General features: G+C 45.1%; 2 protein-coding genes across 2 annotated transcripts; one reads left to right on the forward strand and one right to left on the reverse strand.

The window, feature by feature from the left end:
• Nucleotides 1-4,576: 4,576 nt before the first annotated feature.
• LOC120028791 (extracellular calcium-sensing receptor) lies at nucleotides 4,577-8,149 on the forward strand. Its single transcript, XM_038974032.1, has 8 exons — nucleotides 4,577-4,867; nucleotides 4,932-5,018; nucleotides 5,330-5,596; nucleotides 5,845-6,222; nucleotides 6,467-6,694; nucleotides 6,897-7,020; nucleotides 7,141-7,616; nucleotides 7,721-8,149. Exons 1-8 carry the CDS (start codon nucleotides 4,577-4,579, stop codon nucleotides 8,147-8,149), a joined length of 2,280 nt encoding a protein of 759 aa, XP_038829960.1.
• A 1,970-nt stretch (nucleotides 8,150-10,119) lies between these two features.
• Nucleotides 10,120-17,038, reverse strand: LOC120028784 (extracellular calcium-sensing receptor-like). The gene is made up of 7 exons (XM_038974027.1): nucleotides 16,737-17,038; nucleotides 16,090-16,384; nucleotides 15,134-15,423; nucleotides 14,631-14,911; nucleotides 14,167-14,375; nucleotides 11,305-11,650; nucleotides 10,120-11,036 (listed from the first exon to the last, which is right to left on the reverse strand). The coding sequence occupies exons 1-7, from the start codon at nucleotides 17,036-17,038 to the stop codon at nucleotides 10,120-10,122; spliced, it is 2,640 nt and encodes an 879-aa protein (XP_038829955.1).
• Nucleotides 17,039-18,587: the final 1,549 nt, after the last annotated feature.

Consider the following 18,587-nt stretch of genomic DNA (forward strand, 5'->3'; position numbering starts at 1 on the left):
TCACCCATTGAAAATGTATGCACACATGACTACAAGACACTTTGGATAAAAGCGTCTGCTAAATGTCATATATTATTAAAATTACTATTAGCTGTAAAATCACTCTTGATTAGAGAGTCTGAAACTAAAACTTATTCTTTAAGATCATCAGCTAATGCCAATCTAATGCATCTCTGAACCCCGTCCACCAGAGGGAGCAGGTAGGCCTCGTTGGACAACCACCCCATTCTAATGATTTATTTCACCGCTTCATTCTGTCCACCAGAGGGAGCAGGTAGGCCTCGTTGGACAACCACCCCATTCTAATGATTTATTTCACCGCTTCATTCTGTCCACCAGAGGGAGCAGGTAGGCCTCGTTGGACAACCACCCCATTCTAATGATTTATTTCACCGCTTCATTCTGTCCACCAGAGTGAGCAGGTAGGCCTCGTTGGACAACCACCCCATTCTAATGATTTATTTCACCGCTTCATTCTGTCCACCAGAGGGAGCAGGTAGGCCTCGTTGGACAACCACCCCATTCTAATGATTTATTTCACCGCTTCATTCTGTCCACCAGAGGGAGCAGGTAGGCCTCGTTGGAGAACCACCCCATTCTAATGATTTATTTCACCGCTTCATTCTGTCCACCAGAGGGAGCAGGTAGGTCTCGTTGGAGAACCACCCCATTCTAATGATTTATTTCAATGCTTCATTCCGTCCACCAGAGGGAGCAGGTAGGCCTCGTTGGAGAACCACCCCATTCTAATGATTTATTTCACCGCTTCATTCTGTCCACCAGAGGGAGCAGGTAGGTCTCGTTGGAGAACCACCCCATTCTAATGATTTATTTCACCGCTTCATTCTGTCCACCAGAGGGAGCAGGTAGGTCTCGTTGGAGAACCACCCCATTCTAATGATTTATTTCACCGCTTCATTCTGTCCACCAGAGGGAGCAGGTAGGCCTCGTTGGAGAACCACCCCATTCTAACGATTTATTTCACTGCCTCATTCCGTCCACCAGAGGGAGCAGGTAGGCCTCGTTGGAGAACCACCCCATTCTAATGATTTATTTCACTGCCTCATTCCGTCCACCAGAGGGAGCAGGTAGGCCTCGTTGGACAACCACCCCATTCTAATGATTTATTTCACTGCTTCATTCCGTCCACCAGAGGGAGCAGGTAGGCCTCGTTGGACAACCACCCCATTCTAACGATTTATTTCACTGCCTCATTCTGTCCACCAGAGGGAGCAGGTAGGCCTCGTTGGACAACCACCCCATTCTAACGATTTATTTCACCGCTTCATTCTGTCCACCAGAGGGAGCAGGTAGGCCTCGTTGGAGAACCACCCCATTCTAATGATTTATTTCACTGCCTCATTCTGTCCACCAGAGGGAGCAGGTAGGCCTCATTGGACAACCACCCCCACCATCACCAGAGCAGAGGACTGCTTGATCTCAACCCACAATCCTATGCAGCTCTGTGGAGTGGTTGTGAATGGGCCTTTAAATATATATATCTAGATCCTTATGGCTGTCCTTCGTCTCCTTCGAATTCAATTAAATTCAAAGGGCTTTATTGGCATGGGAAACATATGTTTACATTGCCAAAGCAAGATGAATATACAAGAAACAAAAGTGAAATAAAATCAGAAAATGAACAGTAAACATTGCACTCACAAAAGTTTCAAAGGAATAGAGACATTTCAAATCCATATGTAAATAACCATATGTAAATAGTTAAAGTACAAAAGGGAAAATAAATAAACATAAATATGGGTTGTAATTACAATGGTGTTTGTTCTTCACTGGTTGCCCTTTTCTTGTGGCAACAGGTCACAAATCTTGCTGCTATGATTGCACACAGTATTTGATATTTCACCCAATAGATATGGGAGTTTATCAATATGTGATTTGTTTTCAAATTATATGTGGGTCTGTGTAATCTGAGGGAAATATGTGTCTCTAACATGGTCATACATTTGGCAGGAGGTTAGTCTGTCTTCTCTTTAATGCCAGGTCTGCCTACGGTGGCCTTTCTCAATAGCAAAGCAATGCTCACGGAGTCTGTACATAGTCAAAGCTTTCCTTAAGTTTGGGTCAGTCACAGTGGTCAGGTATTCTGCCACTGTGTACTCTCTGTTTAGGACCAAATAGCTTTCTAGTTTGCTCAGCTTTTTTGTTAATTCCTTCCAATGTGTCAAGTGATTATCTTTAAGTTTTCTCATGATTTGGTTGGGTCTAATTGTGTTGCTGTTCTGGGGCCTCTCTCTCTCTTTCTCTCTCTCTCTCTCTCTCTCTCTCTCTCTCTCTCTCTCTCTCTCTCTCTCTCTCTCTCTCTCTCTCTCTCTCTCTCTCTCTCTCTCTCTCTCTCTCTCTCTCTCTCTCTCTACCTCTGTTTTATAGTGGTATGTCAACCTCTGTGAAACTGTAGGTTAACGTAAATGTTTGACATGTGGCAGGGGTGGCAAGGTGTGGTAGGGGAGGGATGGCAAGGGGTCAGAGGTTGCAGGTTGGTGATGAGACATGAGTGTCAGAGACATAAATATTGAAGACCTCCAAGCTATTTCACCGTGTGTCCTGTAGGTGTCAGTCACAGTTGTTTTTCTACCTCTCCCTTTCCCTCATTTCTGTCCCTCTTACTGTCCCTCTCCCTCTTCCTCTCCCTCTCACTGTACCTCTCCCTCTTCCTCCGCCTCTCCCTCTTCCTCTCCCTCTCACTGTCCCTGTCCCTCTCCCTCTTCCTCTCCCTCTTACTGTCCTTCTCCCTCTCCCTCTCCCTCTCACTGTCCCTCTCCCTCTTCCTGTCCCTGCCCCTCTCACTGTCCCTGTCCCTCTTCCTCTTCCTCTCCCTCTTCCTCTTCCTCTCCCTCTTACTGTCCCTCTTCCTCTTCCTCTCCCTGTCCCTGTCCCTGTCCCTCTCCCTCTTCCTCTTCCTCTTCCTCTCCCTCTTACTGTCCCTCTCCCTCTTCCTCTCCCTGTCCCTCTCCCTCTCCCTCTCCCTCTCCCTCTCCCTCTCCCTGTCCCTGTCCCTGTCCCTGTCCCTGTCCCTGTCCCTGTCCCTGTCCCTGTCCCTGTCCCTGTCCCTGTCCCTGTCCCTGTCCCTGTCCCTGTCCCTCTCCCTGTTCCTCTTACTGTCCCTCTCCCTCTCCCTCTCCCTCTCCATCCTATATATGCACCCGCAGGGAACATATCTGGGCACAAAGCCTCACTCATCTCAACTGAGCTTCTCTGTGGATACACACACAGAAACACACGGGTGTGTGTGCTCACCCCCATGTGTGTGTTTTCCACTGATTCTCCAGTCTCTCTGATATCTAGTGGAAGCAATGCTGCTGAATCCCTTTCCCCTGACAGCACTCAGTCTGTCTACGCTGTCTGCCTTTCACAACACGGACTCTCTATCAACTCTCCCTCTCTATCTCACTACAGAGAGATTACTGTCATTTCATTGTACAATGTACATTTACAGAATGTAGAAATACTAATAACAGCAGAGTGTTAAATGATATTAATGTGAATCAGTATCTTCTCACCTCTTACCTGTTTAGTGGTCTCCATATTCATGCAGTCTGATATTACTTGACTAGGTACTTTCCTGCAGTTCAGCATTTTGTGTCATGACAATGAGTGCTTCTATTGGAGTGTGATAGTCATCAAGCACTGCTCTTTGGTTCTGTGTGTGTCCCACTGATTGGCCTCGCCTGCTGTCAATCATCTGATTTAACTAGTGAAGCAGATGTGATTACCTTCATAAGGCGGGTCGTCTACCTATCTGACACACATCACAGGGAGCCCTCCTCTCTAGCATAAACTATATATATTGTCACTCTCTCACCCACTCTCTGTCTACATGCCAGCCAGGTAAGTTGTCCTTGGCTTTGTCCACATTGCGGTAACAGTCTTTGGGATATCCCCCTTTGCATCATCTGTTCCATCTCCCATCTGCATGGAGCAACAGCGGACACTGCGGCGGGCACCTCCACAGACACCTAGCAGGATATGTATCTTCTGGGTCCTGACACTGCGTCAGACAGCCAACAGAACACATCTGTGGGTTCTGCTCAGCCTCCTGGTGCTCTACCCCACCTCTCTGGCTACAGCTGGTGGGTCCGGATCCAGGGTTGGGGCTGGTCTGGGGCTAGGGTGTGTGAGTCTGGGTGACAGTGAGCTGCCTGTGCTGCAGTCTGAGGGGGACATAGTGATAGGTGGTCTGTTCCCTCTCCACTACCTGGCCCTAGAGCCAGAGCACAGCTACAGGACAAAGCCTCAACACACACAGTGCAACGGGTGAGTGAAGCAATGGTAGGATTATTACAACGGGATGTTCTTTTCTCCTGTTAAGATTTTTTTTTATCTAGCCGAGAGCACGGAATGAATATATTTTCATAAAGTCTTCCTGCTGTTCTTTACCTCTCTCACTCTGTCTCCCTCTCTGTCTCCCTCTGTCTCCCTCTCTGTCTCCCTCTCTGTATCTCTCTCTCTGCCTCCCTCTTTGTCTACCCCTCTCTGTCTCCCTCTCCCTGTCTGTCTCTCTCTGTCTGTCTCTCTGCCTGTCTCTCTGTGTAGTTTTGACCACAGAGCCTTTCGTTGGATGATGACCATGGTGTTTACGGTGGATGAGATTAACCGTAACTCAACCTTACTGCCAGGTGTGAGGCTAGGCTACAGAATCCTGGACAGCTGTGACCACGTCCACACCAGCCTGAGAGGGGCGCTCTCCGTGGTCACTGGGAAGAGGACTGAGGAGCACATAGAGAAGGGGGTGGAGGAGAGGATGCCTGGGTGCCTGGCTGGAGCTCCTGTACCTGCTGTCGTCGGTCTAGCCTCCTCCACCCCTACAGGGGCTGTGGCTCACACCCTGGGCCCCTTCAACATCCCATTGGTGAGACAGAGACAGAGACAGAGACAGATAGTTTAACATGTATAATATATTGTTCTCTCCACAGGTGAGCTACTTTGCGACCTGTACCTGTCTGACAGATAAACTCTCCTATCCCTCGTTCCTGCGCACTGTGCCCAGTGACCTGTTCCAGGTATGAAGGAAGATGGGAACGTTTTAGACATAAGTAGTTTTAGATATAAGTAGTGCAAAAGCAATGTGTTAAGTACACTTTTATGTCTTCGTGTATTTCTCAGTTTACTAAACTCCAGTTAAATAATCACCTCCTTATAATGCAAATTGCTAAAGAAAAAATATCAAATTTAATCATGGTGCCAGATTACAATGCGGTTTACTGTAAATGTTTCTCTCAAAACATTGCTTTTGCTGCTATGAAAATGTGCCCCATAATTTCTCTTATGACATGCTCTCTGTCTAATCCTTCACTTCTTTATCTCATCCTAGGTTCGGGGTTTAGTCCAGTTGGTGAGCCACTTCGGCTGGCGCTGGGTTGGCATCCTGGGCACCTCGGACGACTACAGTCGCTATGGCATCCAGGCCTTTACCCAGCAGCTGAAGGACCAGGGAGGCTGCCTGGCGTTCCACCTCACCATCCCTAATTCGCCCTCCCCAGCTGGGCTACGTGCCATGGCCGACACCCTGCAGAGCTCCAGGGCTCGCGTGGTGGTAGCCTTCGCTACAGAGGGCCAACTGCTGGAGTTTCTCTCTGAGGTGAGTTCTCCTCTTTAAAATGTTCAGGTATTTACTTCATTTTTATTTATTTTATCTAGTTTTATTGTGCTAAATAAAACTATGTAGAAACTCTCTGAGAACGTGGATAAGTAACATACAATACCAACTGTTTAATTCCTCATCCTCAGCTGGCAGTGAGGAACGTTACAGGGTTTCAGTGGGTGGCCAGTGAGGCCTGGGTTACGGCCAGCCTGCTCACCTCCCCTCAGTTCCACCCACTGCTACAGGGCACCCTGGGCTTCTCCTTCCCAGGAGTCAGTATCCCTGGCCTGGGGGACTTCCTGCTGAAGGTCAGGCCCTCGCCCACACCGGGGTCTGAGTTCATCAATATGTTCTGGGAAGAACTGTTTGGCTGCAAGTTGGATTTTGGGGCGGGCAGCGGCTCAAAGGGTTCCGGGCTGACTGCTATATGTACTGGTTCAGAAGACCTGAGGGACACAGAGAGCAGCTACTCTGACGTGTCTCGGGTCAGGATCTCCTATAACGTGTATAAGGCAGTGTATGCTATAGCCCACGCACTACACCAGCTGCTACAGTGTGACTCTACTGGACATGGACAAGCTCAGGAGAAGTGTAACACCAGCACATATTTTACACCCAGACAGGTATGATGTATGTGTGTGTGTGTGTGTGTGTGTGTGTGTGTGTGTGTGTGTGTGTGTGTGTGTGTGTGTGTGTGTGTGTGTGTGTGTGTGTGTGTGTGTGTGTGTGTGTGTGTGTGTGTGTGTGTGTGTGAGAGTAAGTAAGTATGATTATTTATTAGTATATTTCCAGTAATATTTAATAATCCTTCTACGTGACATGTTTTTAGGACATTATCTCCTCCCCTCACCCTCTGGTTTCCTCCAGCTCTTACACCACCTGAAGAGGGTGAATTTCACCAATCAGTTTGGGGAGAAGGTGCATTTTGATGCCAACGGGGAGCCAGTTCCCCTCTATGACATTATTAACTGGCAGAAGGTCAGCAGTGGAGATATCAAGTTCCAGAAGGTGGGAAGCTATGACGGCTCTGCCCCCCTCAGCCAACAATTGCAGATTGACGAGAGCGCCATCGTGTGGATAGGAGGGCAATCACAGGTGGGTTGTACTGGAAGCTGAGGTGTGGAATGGAGTAGTTTCCATTTAAGCAAAAAAATGCAACTTTCCACAAATAAGACTTAACTAGAACTAAAGTAAATGAAGGGCCTTTGTGTGGGTTCAGAGTGTTCTCCCCTATTCAGTATTTAACAGGCACAGTGGAAGGCCTATGTGTGTGACTGTGCGCTGTATCTCTCCCCAGGTGCCAGTGTCTCTGTGCAGTGCCCCCTGCCCTCCTGGCAGCAGACAGGCCCGTCGTCCAGGAGAGCCTCCCTGCTGCTTCGACTGCTTGCCCTGTGCAGCTGGGGAGATCAGCAACCAGACAGGTACACACACACACGGTGACACAACCCACCATGATTTGAAAGTACTGCTCTTATTTCTATATCGTTTCTATATCGTTTCATGCACACCAATGTGTGTGCGCATTGTGTCCTCCCATGCAGGTTCCATAGACTGTACTAGATGTCCTGAGTTCTACTGGTCAGACAGAGACAAGGTGAAGTGCGTCGCTGGGATAGAAGACTTCCTGTCCTTCTATGACACCATGGGCATCATCCTGGTGTCACTCTCCCTGCTGGGTGTTGTCTCGACAACCACCGTCACAGCCATCTTCCACCGTTTCCGGGCCACGCCCGTTGTCAAGGCCAACAACTCAGAGCTGAGCTTCCTGCTTCTCCTGTCACTCAAGCTTTGCTTCTTGTGCTCGCTGCTGTTCATTGGACGTCCCTCTGCGTGGTCGTGTGGGTTCCGCCAGGCAGCGTTTGGGGTTAGCTTCGTGCTCTGCCTCTCCTGCCTCCTGGTCAAGACCATTGTAGTGCTGCTGGCCTTCAGGGCCACTGTACCAGGCTCCAGTGCCCTGATGAAACTGTTCGGACCTTCCCAGCAGAGGACACTGATTCTCTGCTCCACCGCACCTCAGGTAGTACCGTTGAACTCATTAAACAGTAGTCCTACTAAATAATATTTTGATGTTTGTCATGTTGGCCGGCCACATGATGCTTGTTGTTCCACTCCTTCCTCTAGGTGTGTCTCTGTGCTGGCTGGCTCTTCATGGCTCCTTCCATCCCGTTCAGGAACTCTTCGTACCAGGGTCTGACTGGCATGGTAGTGCTGGAGTGTAAGGAGCCCTGGCCCCCAGGGTTCTATTTGGTGCTGGGCTACATCGGCTTGCTGGCCTCTCTCTGTCTCCTCTTAGCCTTCCTGGGACGCAAACTTCCTGACACCTTCAACGAGGCCAAGCTCATCACCTTCAGCATGCTGATCTTCTGTGCCGTATGGATCTCCTTCGTCCCTGCCTACGTCAGCTCTCCTGGGAAGTACACTGTAGCTGTGGAGATATTCGCCATCTTAGCCTCTAGTTTTGGACTGCTGCTGTGCATCTTTGCCCCTAAATGTTACATCATCTTACTGAGACCAGAGAGGAACACTAAGAAAACACTAAGAAAGGGATGACAGGGAAGCAACAGGGAAACCAGAAATGATCAAAGTTGAGATTTAAAGTTATTACATACAGTACCAGTCAGAAGTTTGGACACACCTTCTCATTCAAGGATTTTTCTTTATTTTTGTACTGTAGAATAATAGTGAAAAAATCAAAACTATGAAATAACACATATGGAATTATGTAGTAACCAAAAACGTGTTAAACAAATCTATTATTTTTTTTACATTTGAGATTCTTCAAAGTAGCCACCCTTTGCCTGGATGACAGCGTGGCACACTCTGGCATTCTCTCAACCAGCTTCATGAGGTAGTCACATGGAATGCATTTCAATTAACAGTTGTGCCTTGTTAAAAGTTCATTTGTGGAATTAATTTTCAGCAAAGGAACCACTACTTAAGGACACCAATGATAAGAAGAGACTTGCTTTGGCCAAGAAATACGAGCAATGGACATTAGACCGTTGGAAATATGTCCTTTGGTCTGATGAGTCCAAATGTGAGATTTTTGGTTCCAACCGCCGTGTCTTTGTGAGATGCAGAGTAGGTGAACGGATGATCTCTGTGGTTACCACCGTGAAGCATGGAGGAGGAGGTGTGATGATGTGGTGGTGCTTTGCTGGTGACACTGTCTGTGATTTATTTTGAATTCAAGGCACACTTAACCAGCATGACTACCACAGCATCTGCAGCGATACACCATCCCATCTGGTTTGCGCTTAGTGGGACTATCATTCGTTTTTCAACAGGACAATGACCCAACACACCTCCAGCAGCCAACAAGTGCTCAGCATATGTGGGAACTACTTCAAGAGTGTTGGAAAAGCATTCCAGGTGAAGCTAGATGAGAGAATGCCAAGAGTGTGCAAAGCTGTCATCAAGGCAAGCTACTTTGAAGAATCTAAAATAAAAATTATTTTTGGATTTGTTTAACACTTTTTCGATTACTACATGAATCCATATGTGTTTCATAGATTTGACGTTATTATTATTCTACAGTGTAGAAAACAATAAAAATAAAGAAAATCCCTTGAATGAGTAGGTGTGTCCAAACTTTTGACTGGTACTGCAAGTAAAGAACAACTTAGTGTTACTCATAACCACAGCTCATAATGGTTGCTGCCCACTACAGTACTTGTGCTCCAGAGTGGTGCAGCGGTCTAAGGAAATGCATATCAGTGCTAGAGGTGTCACTACAGACCCTGGTTTGATTCCGGGCTGCATGACAACCGTCCGTGATTGGGAGGCCCGTAGGGCGACGCACAATTGGCCCAGCGTCGTCCGTGTTAGGGTTTGGCTGGGGTAGTCTGTAATTGTAAATAAGAATTTGGTCTTAAATGTCTTGTTAAATAAATAGAAATTGAAGTACTATACATTGCACTAGAAACTATTTGGCTTCTTGAACAGTGTGTGTCTTAATTAACTGCTCTAGTAGGTGATGTAAGCATGAGAAGACTGACCATCACTGGACACTGGGTTGAAGTGTTAATGTGAAAAGGTTGGTTTGTTTGTGATCTGTAATTAATAACATGCAATAAATATTAAAAAACAAGGTATCGAACAAATGTGGATTGACAGGCCAAGCAATCATTGACATGACACCAATATATCTGAAAATGTTTATTATATTATTATAATACGTACTATGATGAATTACAATAGCAATTGAACACATGCACTTCAATGTTATATCAATTTATAAAAGAATTAAGCTTTTCTCCAACAACATGGAAGTGGTTCCACTCTGTAGGCTACTGCTAATCACATCATTTAGCAGGTCAAATTAGATTTTAACACTCTAGATTAGAACAATCTCTCATAACATTGGAATATCTAAAGTGAACCTGTTACATGTTACTAGTTACAATGTTACCAATGATTAGCTGCTAAATTGTTGGTAATCTCTGTCAGAGTAGTCCTACCTAACTGTATGATAAACCATATAACTGAACGTTACAATGTTTTTTCCCCTCAATCATTTCTTAATAACGTATATCATTGGATGTCTTCGCCATAAGGTGTTTCTTGGTGTTCTTCTCCGGCCTGAACAGAATAATGAAGCATTTAGGAACAAATAACAGAAAGAACAACCCAAAGCTAGAGGTGATGATGGCAAAGATCTCCACAGCTACAGTGAACTTCCCAGGAGAGCTGACATAAGCTGGGATAAAGGTGATCCAGACTGCACAGAATATGAGCATGCTGAAGGTGATGAATTTGGCCTCATTGAAGTTATCAGGCAGCTTCCGAGCCAGAAAAGCCAGCACAAAGCACAAGAGAGACAGAAGTCCTATATAGCCCAACACAGCCCAGAAACCAATAGCTGAACCCACATCACACTCTAGAATGATCTTTTCCTTGTAGGTAGTGAGGTTTTTAATGGGGAAGGGAGGGGACAGGACCAACCACAGAGTGCATATCAAAGCCTGGACAAACGTGAAGGACACTACAGTCAACCTCTGCTGTGGAGGACCAAACCATTTCATGACATTACTGGCTGGAAGTGTAGCCCTGAAGGCCATCAACACCACTATTGTTTTCCCCAGAACACAAGAGATGCAGAGGACGGAGGTGATCCCAAACGCTGTGTGACGCAGCATACAGGACCACTCAGAGGGCCGGCCAATGAAAGTAAGAGAACACAGAAAACACAGAGCCAAGGAGAAGAGCAGCAGGAAGCTCAACTCAGAGTTGTTGGCCCTGACGATGGCCGAAGTTCGGTGGCGGTAGAAGACAGCTGCCGTGGCGATGGCCAGACAAGCCCCGCCCACAGAGCAGGCGGTCAGGATGATTCCGAGGACCTCGTGGAAGGACAGGAACTCCACAGGCTTAAGGATACAGCGGTTTCTCTCAGCGTTGGGCCAGTACTCCTCGGGACAGATCAGACAGTCTGAAGAATCTGACCAGAACAATGCAACAGACATCAAATGTTAATAATAATAGATTCAGGTTTTATTTATTTACAAAATACATGTCCCACAATGCTGCACTTTGTCAGTTTACAATAAAGAATGTTGAATTAATGTGCAGCTTACATGAGATAATAAGAACAGGAACATGATTGACAGACACTACCTTTGTAGTGCTGGTAATATGAATAAACCACTACTTAGTAAACCGTGATAGAAATTACTACACATTTTTGCCAACTCATCTTATTGTCCTACCTGTGTTATTACTTATTTCTCCCTCTGCACATTGGATACAGTCATAACAGCATACAGGCTTTCCTTTCTGTACAGCCTTACGAGTGCCTGGGGGACAGCTCTCACTGCACACTGACACAGGTACTTGTGTACTGTTCTTTACCCAGGTGATTTCCCTCTTGATGTCAAGCCTCTGGTCAAGAGGCAGAGATGCATCATAGCGCCCCACTGTCACAAACTCCATCTTCCCATTCTCCCGTATCTGCCAGTTGACCAGCTCATAGGTGGCCACTGGGTCCCCGTTGGCATCGAAAGACACCTGGTACCCGTTACGAGAGAAGTTCACCCTCCTCAATCTCTCCAGGACCTGGGGGTTGGAAGGGCAAGGGAGAGAGAGAGAGGGGACGAGAGAGAAGGAGAGAGGTGAAGAGAAATGGAGATAAGGGAATATAGATATGAGTGAGGGGAAGAGAGATGGAAAGATATATGGAGAGAGGTTAAGAGAGAGATGATAGATGGAGATAAGGGAAGAGATATATGAGTGAGGGGAAGAGAGATGGAGAGAGAGATGGAGAGAGGTTAATAGCGCTAGGGGTCAGAATTATATATATTTTTTAAATAACGTGCCCAATGTAAACGGAAAGTTTCTCTGGCCCAGATTGTAGAATAAGCATATAATTTACGGATTGGGATAGAAAACACTCCAAAGTTTCCAAAACTGTCAAAATATTGTCTGTGAGTATAACAATACTTATTCTGCAAGGGAAAACCTGAGAAAATGTAACCCGGAAGTGATATTTTTTTAAAGAAATCTGTATTTCCTGGCCCGTCTAACCTCCATTTAAAGGGGTATCAACCAGATTAATTTTCCAATGGCTTCCTCAGGCTGTGACCAGGCTTTAGACATAGTTTCAGGCTTTTAATTTGAAAAATGAGCGACATTTTTCAAAAGTAGTCAAGTGTCCTCTGAATATTTCCTGCGCGCGACAGAGGGGCTCCCCATTTTCCGTTTCTCTCTTAAAGAATAGGTTATGGTCCGTTTGAAATATTATCGATTATGTTTGTTAATTAACTTCTTCGGGGTAGGGGGCAGCATTTTCACTTTTGGATAAATAGCGTGCCCAATTTCAACTTCCTTCTACTCATCCCCAGAATATAAGATATGCATATTATTAGTAGATTTGGATAGAAAACACTCTGAAGTTTCTGAAACTGTTTGAATCATGTCTGTGAGCATAACAGAACTTATGTAGCAGGCAAAACCCCGAGGACAAACCATTCAGAATGTTTATTGTTTTGAGGTCACTGTCTTATCAATGAGCATTCATTGGGACACCAGATTTCTAAGGGACTTGTTTGCAGTTCCTACCGCTTCCACTTGATGTCACCAGTTTTTGGAAATTGGTTGAGGTTATTCCTATGTGTAATGAAGAAGTACGGCTATCGTAAATGTGGGTCACTTGAAGTAAATTGTTTGAGAGAGGCACATTACCAAAAAAGTTGCGTCAGTTTGTTTTCTTTTTGTATTGAACACAGATCATCCCGTCTTCAAATTGATCGATTATTACAAAAGTAGTTTGAAATGTTTTGGTAAAGTTTACATGTAACTTTTGATATATTTTGTAGTCACGTCAAGTTGAAAGCTGTGTTTTTCTGGATGAAACGCGCCAAATAAATTGACATTTTGGAAATATATCGGCGGAATTAACCGAACAAAAGGACCATTTGTGATGTTTATGGGACATATTGGAAAGCCAACAAAAGAATTTCGTCAAAGGTAAGGCATGAATTATATTTTTATTTCTGCATTTTGTGTCGTGCCTGCAGTGTTGAAATATGCTACTCTCTTTGTCTACTGTTGTGCTATCATCAGATAATAGCATCTTATGCTTTTGCCGAAAAGCCTTTTTGAAATCTGACATGTTGGCTGGATTCACAACGAGTGTAGCTTTAATTTGGTATCTTACATGTGTGATTTAATGAAAGTTTGATTTTTATATCATTTTATTTGAATATGGCGCTCTGTATTTTCCCTGGCTATTGGCCAGGTGGGACGATTGCGTTTTCAAAATCTGTCACGATAGGTGGATTAACAACAAGCTAAGCTGTGTTTTGGTATATTTCACTTGTGATTGCATGATTATAAATATTTTTTGTAATATTTTTTAATCTGATACGTATGGAAATTTTCATCTTTCTTTCAGGACCGGAACGAGGCTGTAGTTTCCTCAACATAACGCGCAACCCAAACGGCGTTTTTTTGTGATAAAACTAATATTTATTGAACCAAAATAACATTTATTGTGTAACTGGGAGTCTCGTGAGTGGAAACATCCGAAGATTATCTAAGGTAAGCGATTAATTTTACTGCTTTTCTGACTTTCGTGACCATGCTAATTTGGGGCTAGCTGTTGTAGCATTGAAAGCTACACTCACAAAAGCTTGGATTTCTTTTGCTGTAAAATATATTTTCAAAATCTGACACGATAGGTGGATTAACAACAAGCTAAACTGTGTTTTGGTATATTTCACTTGTGATTGCATGATTATGAATATTTTTAGTAATATTTATGCATTTGGCGCCCTGCAATTCTAGCGGTTGTTTAGGAAAGTGATCCCGTAAAAGGGATCCGTAGCGCAGAGAAGTTAAGAGAGAGAGGAGAGATGGAGAAAGGGGAAGAAAGATTGAAATAGAGGAATGGAGAGAAGGGAAAAGAGATGGAGAGAGGGAGAGAGTGAAATAGAACATTAATTCAACTCATATTTATCAGATGTGTTACATCAGAACAAGTTGTAAAGTATAATGAGAAATCGTAGGCCTTCATACATGTAGTCTAAATAAACATATTTATCAGGAAATTATACTACAGACTTGTCATTCACCTGTGTTGGCTTCACATTGAGGTTTTTGTCACAGTTCACAGTGGAGTTTTCTCTCTCTTCACAAACGATGCTGTGGATGGCGTGTGCTATGGCGTAAACAGCTTTATACACCATGTTAGTGACACGCAGCTGGGATGTATCTGTGTAGGGGGTCTGTAGCTGCTGTATATCCTCACTGCCGTCACACACCTTCTCTTCAACCCCAACACCTGTAGAGGTCCCTACAGACAGACAGACAGACAGACAGACAGACAGACAGACAGACAGACAGACAGACAGACAGACAGACAGACAGACAGACAGACAGACAGACAGACAGACAGACAGACAGACAGACAGACATGTAAATAGATAGATCGACAGACAGATGCATGGATGGATAGACAGATGGATGGATGGATGATGGATGGATAGATATATAGTTGATAGATCGATTGATAAATAGATACCTATCCCCAGCCTACAGCCAAAGGCTCCCTCCCAGAACTCTGTGAGCAGGGGAGAGTTGGACACCTTCTGTGGGGAGAGGTCCAGGAGGAAGTCCCTGAAGCCGGGGATGACAGAGCGTTGGATGCCAAATCCGATGGCCCCCGCACACAGGCCGAAGCGCAGCATATCTGGGTCAGTGACCCAGGTCTCACTCCCGATCCACTGGCGGGGCGGAGGGGGCAGGCGGTCCATCTCCTCCAGCAGGATTCTCATGTCCCCAGAGGATACGAATGCAACCACCACCCGGGCTGTGGAGCTGGGGAACATGATTATATCATTTGCTTAATATGCTGGTCATTTTTGTCATTCATTGGAATGTCTCAGTGAAGTGAACATGAACATTGGTATTAATCAACACTTTTGACATGCTTAAGATATGCAAATCATGTTGGTCTCACAGATCAGCTTTGGGAAAAGAGAGAAATGAATAACATTTGTATTTGCATGAATGAAAAGTTCACAAGTAATCATGGATCACCTGCGGATCACGTCGGCCACCCGTTGCACTCTGCTGAGTGGGTTGGTACGGGAGAAGGCTTCAGAATATTCCACACAGATGCCTTCCTCTTGTGCTGCCTGTAGGAAAGCCGCCATCCCGTTATTACCGTAGTCAGAGTCGGAACGGACCGCCCCAATCCAGGTCCAGCCGAAGTGCCTGATGAGGTGGGCCAGAGCGGCAGCCTGGAACTGGTCACTGGGGATGGTTCTGAAGAAGGTTGGATACTGTTTCTTGTCACTCAGACACGCACAGGTGGAAAAGTGGCTCACCTAGGTAAAAACAGACAGTCGAAAACATGAGAAAGAACATAATAACGGCCAAACGAGTCTCAGTTATTGGCTACTTCCTGCTTTTTTTATTTAGCTATGTAGTTTGATGTTAGGGAGACATTAATAATAATAAGCCAACTCATTGTTTTTCATTAGGCCAGATTGAAAAGGATACACAAAAGTGTGACACCAATCCCTGGTCTCCCATAACAACCTAGCCTATGACAGATAGTCCTCAGTCTAAGTTCAAATGCCTATGGAAGTTCTCCAGACTCATAGTTCTCAGTCTATGTTCAAATGCCTATAGAAGTTCTCCAGACTCATAGTCATCAGTTTTTGTTCAAATGCCTATACAAGTTCTCCAGACTCATAGGCCTCAGTCTATGTTCAAATGCCTATAGAGGTTCTCCAGAATCATAGCCATCAGTCTTTGTTCAAAAGCCTTTCTCCACATAATTTCACACAGAAATGTATATTCCTGAAAGAGAGGAGAATACAGTTGGAATACGGTAAATTAAAAGTTTAACTAATTCCTGAAAGAGAGGAGAATATACAGTAGGAATACAGTAAATTAAAAGTAGAACTCATTCCTGAAAGAGAGGAGAATATACAGTAGGAATACGGTAAGTTTAAATAAGCTGAATGATTTCTTCCACAGGAGTTTACCTGAGGAATGCCGAAAGGGCCGATGATGCGCAACATGCTGATCGTAGGCGTGGAGGCAGACTCACCAACGATAGCTGTCACTGTAGCCGACCCAGAGCACCGTTCTCCGGTATCAAACATTGGGTCCAGGCCGTTAGCCAGCTGGAAGGCCACTTTCACGGCCATAGGGACCGAGGAGCAGGAGTCGTGCACTTGATAACCAAGCGTGACACTCGGTAGAAGGTCCGAACTGTTGTTTATCTCCTCAACTGCGAAGACCATGGCGCGCGAGAAGCGTAACTCACGGGAATCCATTCTGTAAATAGAAGATAGGTCAGTGAGCACCTCTGAACGAATCATAAACTAGCCTATAGAATGTTACCATGGCAAACAGCCTAATAGCTAGTATTATGTTCCATACAGTCTATATGCCTACACTTTTGTTGTCTGTAATTGAGGACATTATAGGATAGCCTGCAATTGAAAATGTGATCCTTTGTAACAGTAGTCTTTACCTACTCTCTCAGACACAAACACATGTTTTATCTGTCTTTAAAAACACTGTTTATCTGTCTTTAAAACACTGTCTCTGTATCTTTAAAACACAATTTATCTGTCTACCCACACAGCCACAGTCCTGTCCCCTGCTACCTCTTGCGGTCACTGACCTCCCTGTGCACTGCAGAGGCTCAGGCATGCTGGTGTAGCTGTGATCCAACGTGTTAATATAGTAATGAATGGAGAAAACACCCCCGATGACAAAGTCCCCGTCCTGGGAGAACACCGGAGGAGGAGGGGTGCCTTGGAGCCTGCATCTGACAGACTCCAGCCCAGAGGCAGAGGCAGAGGCAGAGGCAGAGGCAGAGGCAGATGAGAGCAAGGCAAGCCCACCAGCCACCACAGCTAGATGTAGTAGAACCAAACTACCAGCCAGACTTGGATCCAGAGCAGGAGCCGGAGAGAGCCTCATTCCCCTGATGTGTAGAAGGTATGGCGTAATACAGTGCCACACAGACCCACATACGTCAGGTTACCTCTCTACTCTGGCTTAAATACCCACCGTACCTCTGTGGGGATTCCTCTGGGTGGGTTTGGCCATGCCAAGGAGGGAGGGGTTAGAGGCTGCTCTGCTCACCCAGTCAGGTCCTGATTCTTTCAGATATAGAGAGTGTATGCACCAGCATCAGAACTACGTTGACTGTAATGGTATAGATAGACATAAACATACATTAGACATACAATAACAGTAATTCCCTTACTGTCTAGTCCTCTTGGCACGTTGACTCACAGTTGAAGTCGGAAGTTAACATTCACCTTTGCCAAATACATTTAAACTCAGTTTAAAAAAATCCCTGACATTTAATCAAAGTAAAAGTTTCCTGTCTTAGGTCAGTTAGGATCACCACTTTATTTTAAAATGTGAAAAATGTGAAAAATTATTTATTTGAGCTTTAATTTCTTTCATCACATTCCCAGTGGGTTAGACGTTTACATACACTTGTCATGACTGTCCTGATCAGGTCAGGTTACAGGAGACCACAACCCTACAGATTATCTCTCAACCCCAACAGATGAGGAGAGATCTAAGGGTCTGAAGATGTGGGGGTTTTATGACCCCTCACACCCATGGTAATTCTGAGGCCACAGGAAACATTCCCTCTCACTATGGAGAACCAGCCTCAGAACTTTAAACATGCAATAAAGGGACTTTGGAACAATGGTTTCCGTCAACTACAATGGTGGTCATGACGATATATGGAATATGAAAATGTATGTCATTTTTGTTTTGTTATTAAAGGTTAATAGATTACGTTATTATGAAAACATTGTTTAATTGTTAAGAGTTTTCCTCGTATATGCTTGATGTTTATACATTGTACGTTGTGTGGAAAATGTCCAAATCAAAGAGAATGTTGATGAAATGTGAAGTTAGTTGTCTAAAATTGGATTTGAGTAAAATCTATACCTTGCCCCTCAAACTTGGTACGCCCAGAGAATTGCCCTGAAGGCGGTTACGCCCACTTCTGACCCGAGGGTATAAAACCTGTGAGTGCAGAATTAACATAGTAGACTAAGTGACCCGAGCTGCAGCCAAAGGTCTAAAAGGTCAACGAATCCAAAACGCAACAAGTTGAAGACACATAAATCTTTTTCTACCCAAGCTACGGATGAGTAGCGTGTCTAAGCGGGTGTATTCAAGCCGAACCACCTAGCCTCCACTCCCCATCGAATCGTGGTATCTACACTCTTTCATCTTTACCCTGTGAGCTCTGAGCTACAGAGCTATCTGTCCTCCGAAGACCCCTTCCAGAGCGAGGACAAAGGAACAGGCCAGTAAAGCCAAAGGACACAGACATCGTGAGCACACCTAGAGAGGTGTGCAGGAGAAGTGCGTCATTGAGCAGCTTGAACGGTCCACGCGGTAAAATCCACGGAGAACCTCCACAAGTAATTACATCATTATATTCTGACTCATAACAGCGGCAGTTTGGGGCAAGGCTAGGGTTAGAATGAGCATA

This window comes from Salvelinus namaycush, chromosome 34 (genome assembly GCF_016432855.1).
Source record: "Salvelinus namaycush isolate Seneca chromosome 34, SaNama_1.0, whole genome shotgun sequence".
Classification (NCBI taxonomy): Eukaryota; Metazoa; Chordata; class Actinopteri; order Salmoniformes; family Salmonidae; genus Salvelinus; species Salvelinus namaycush.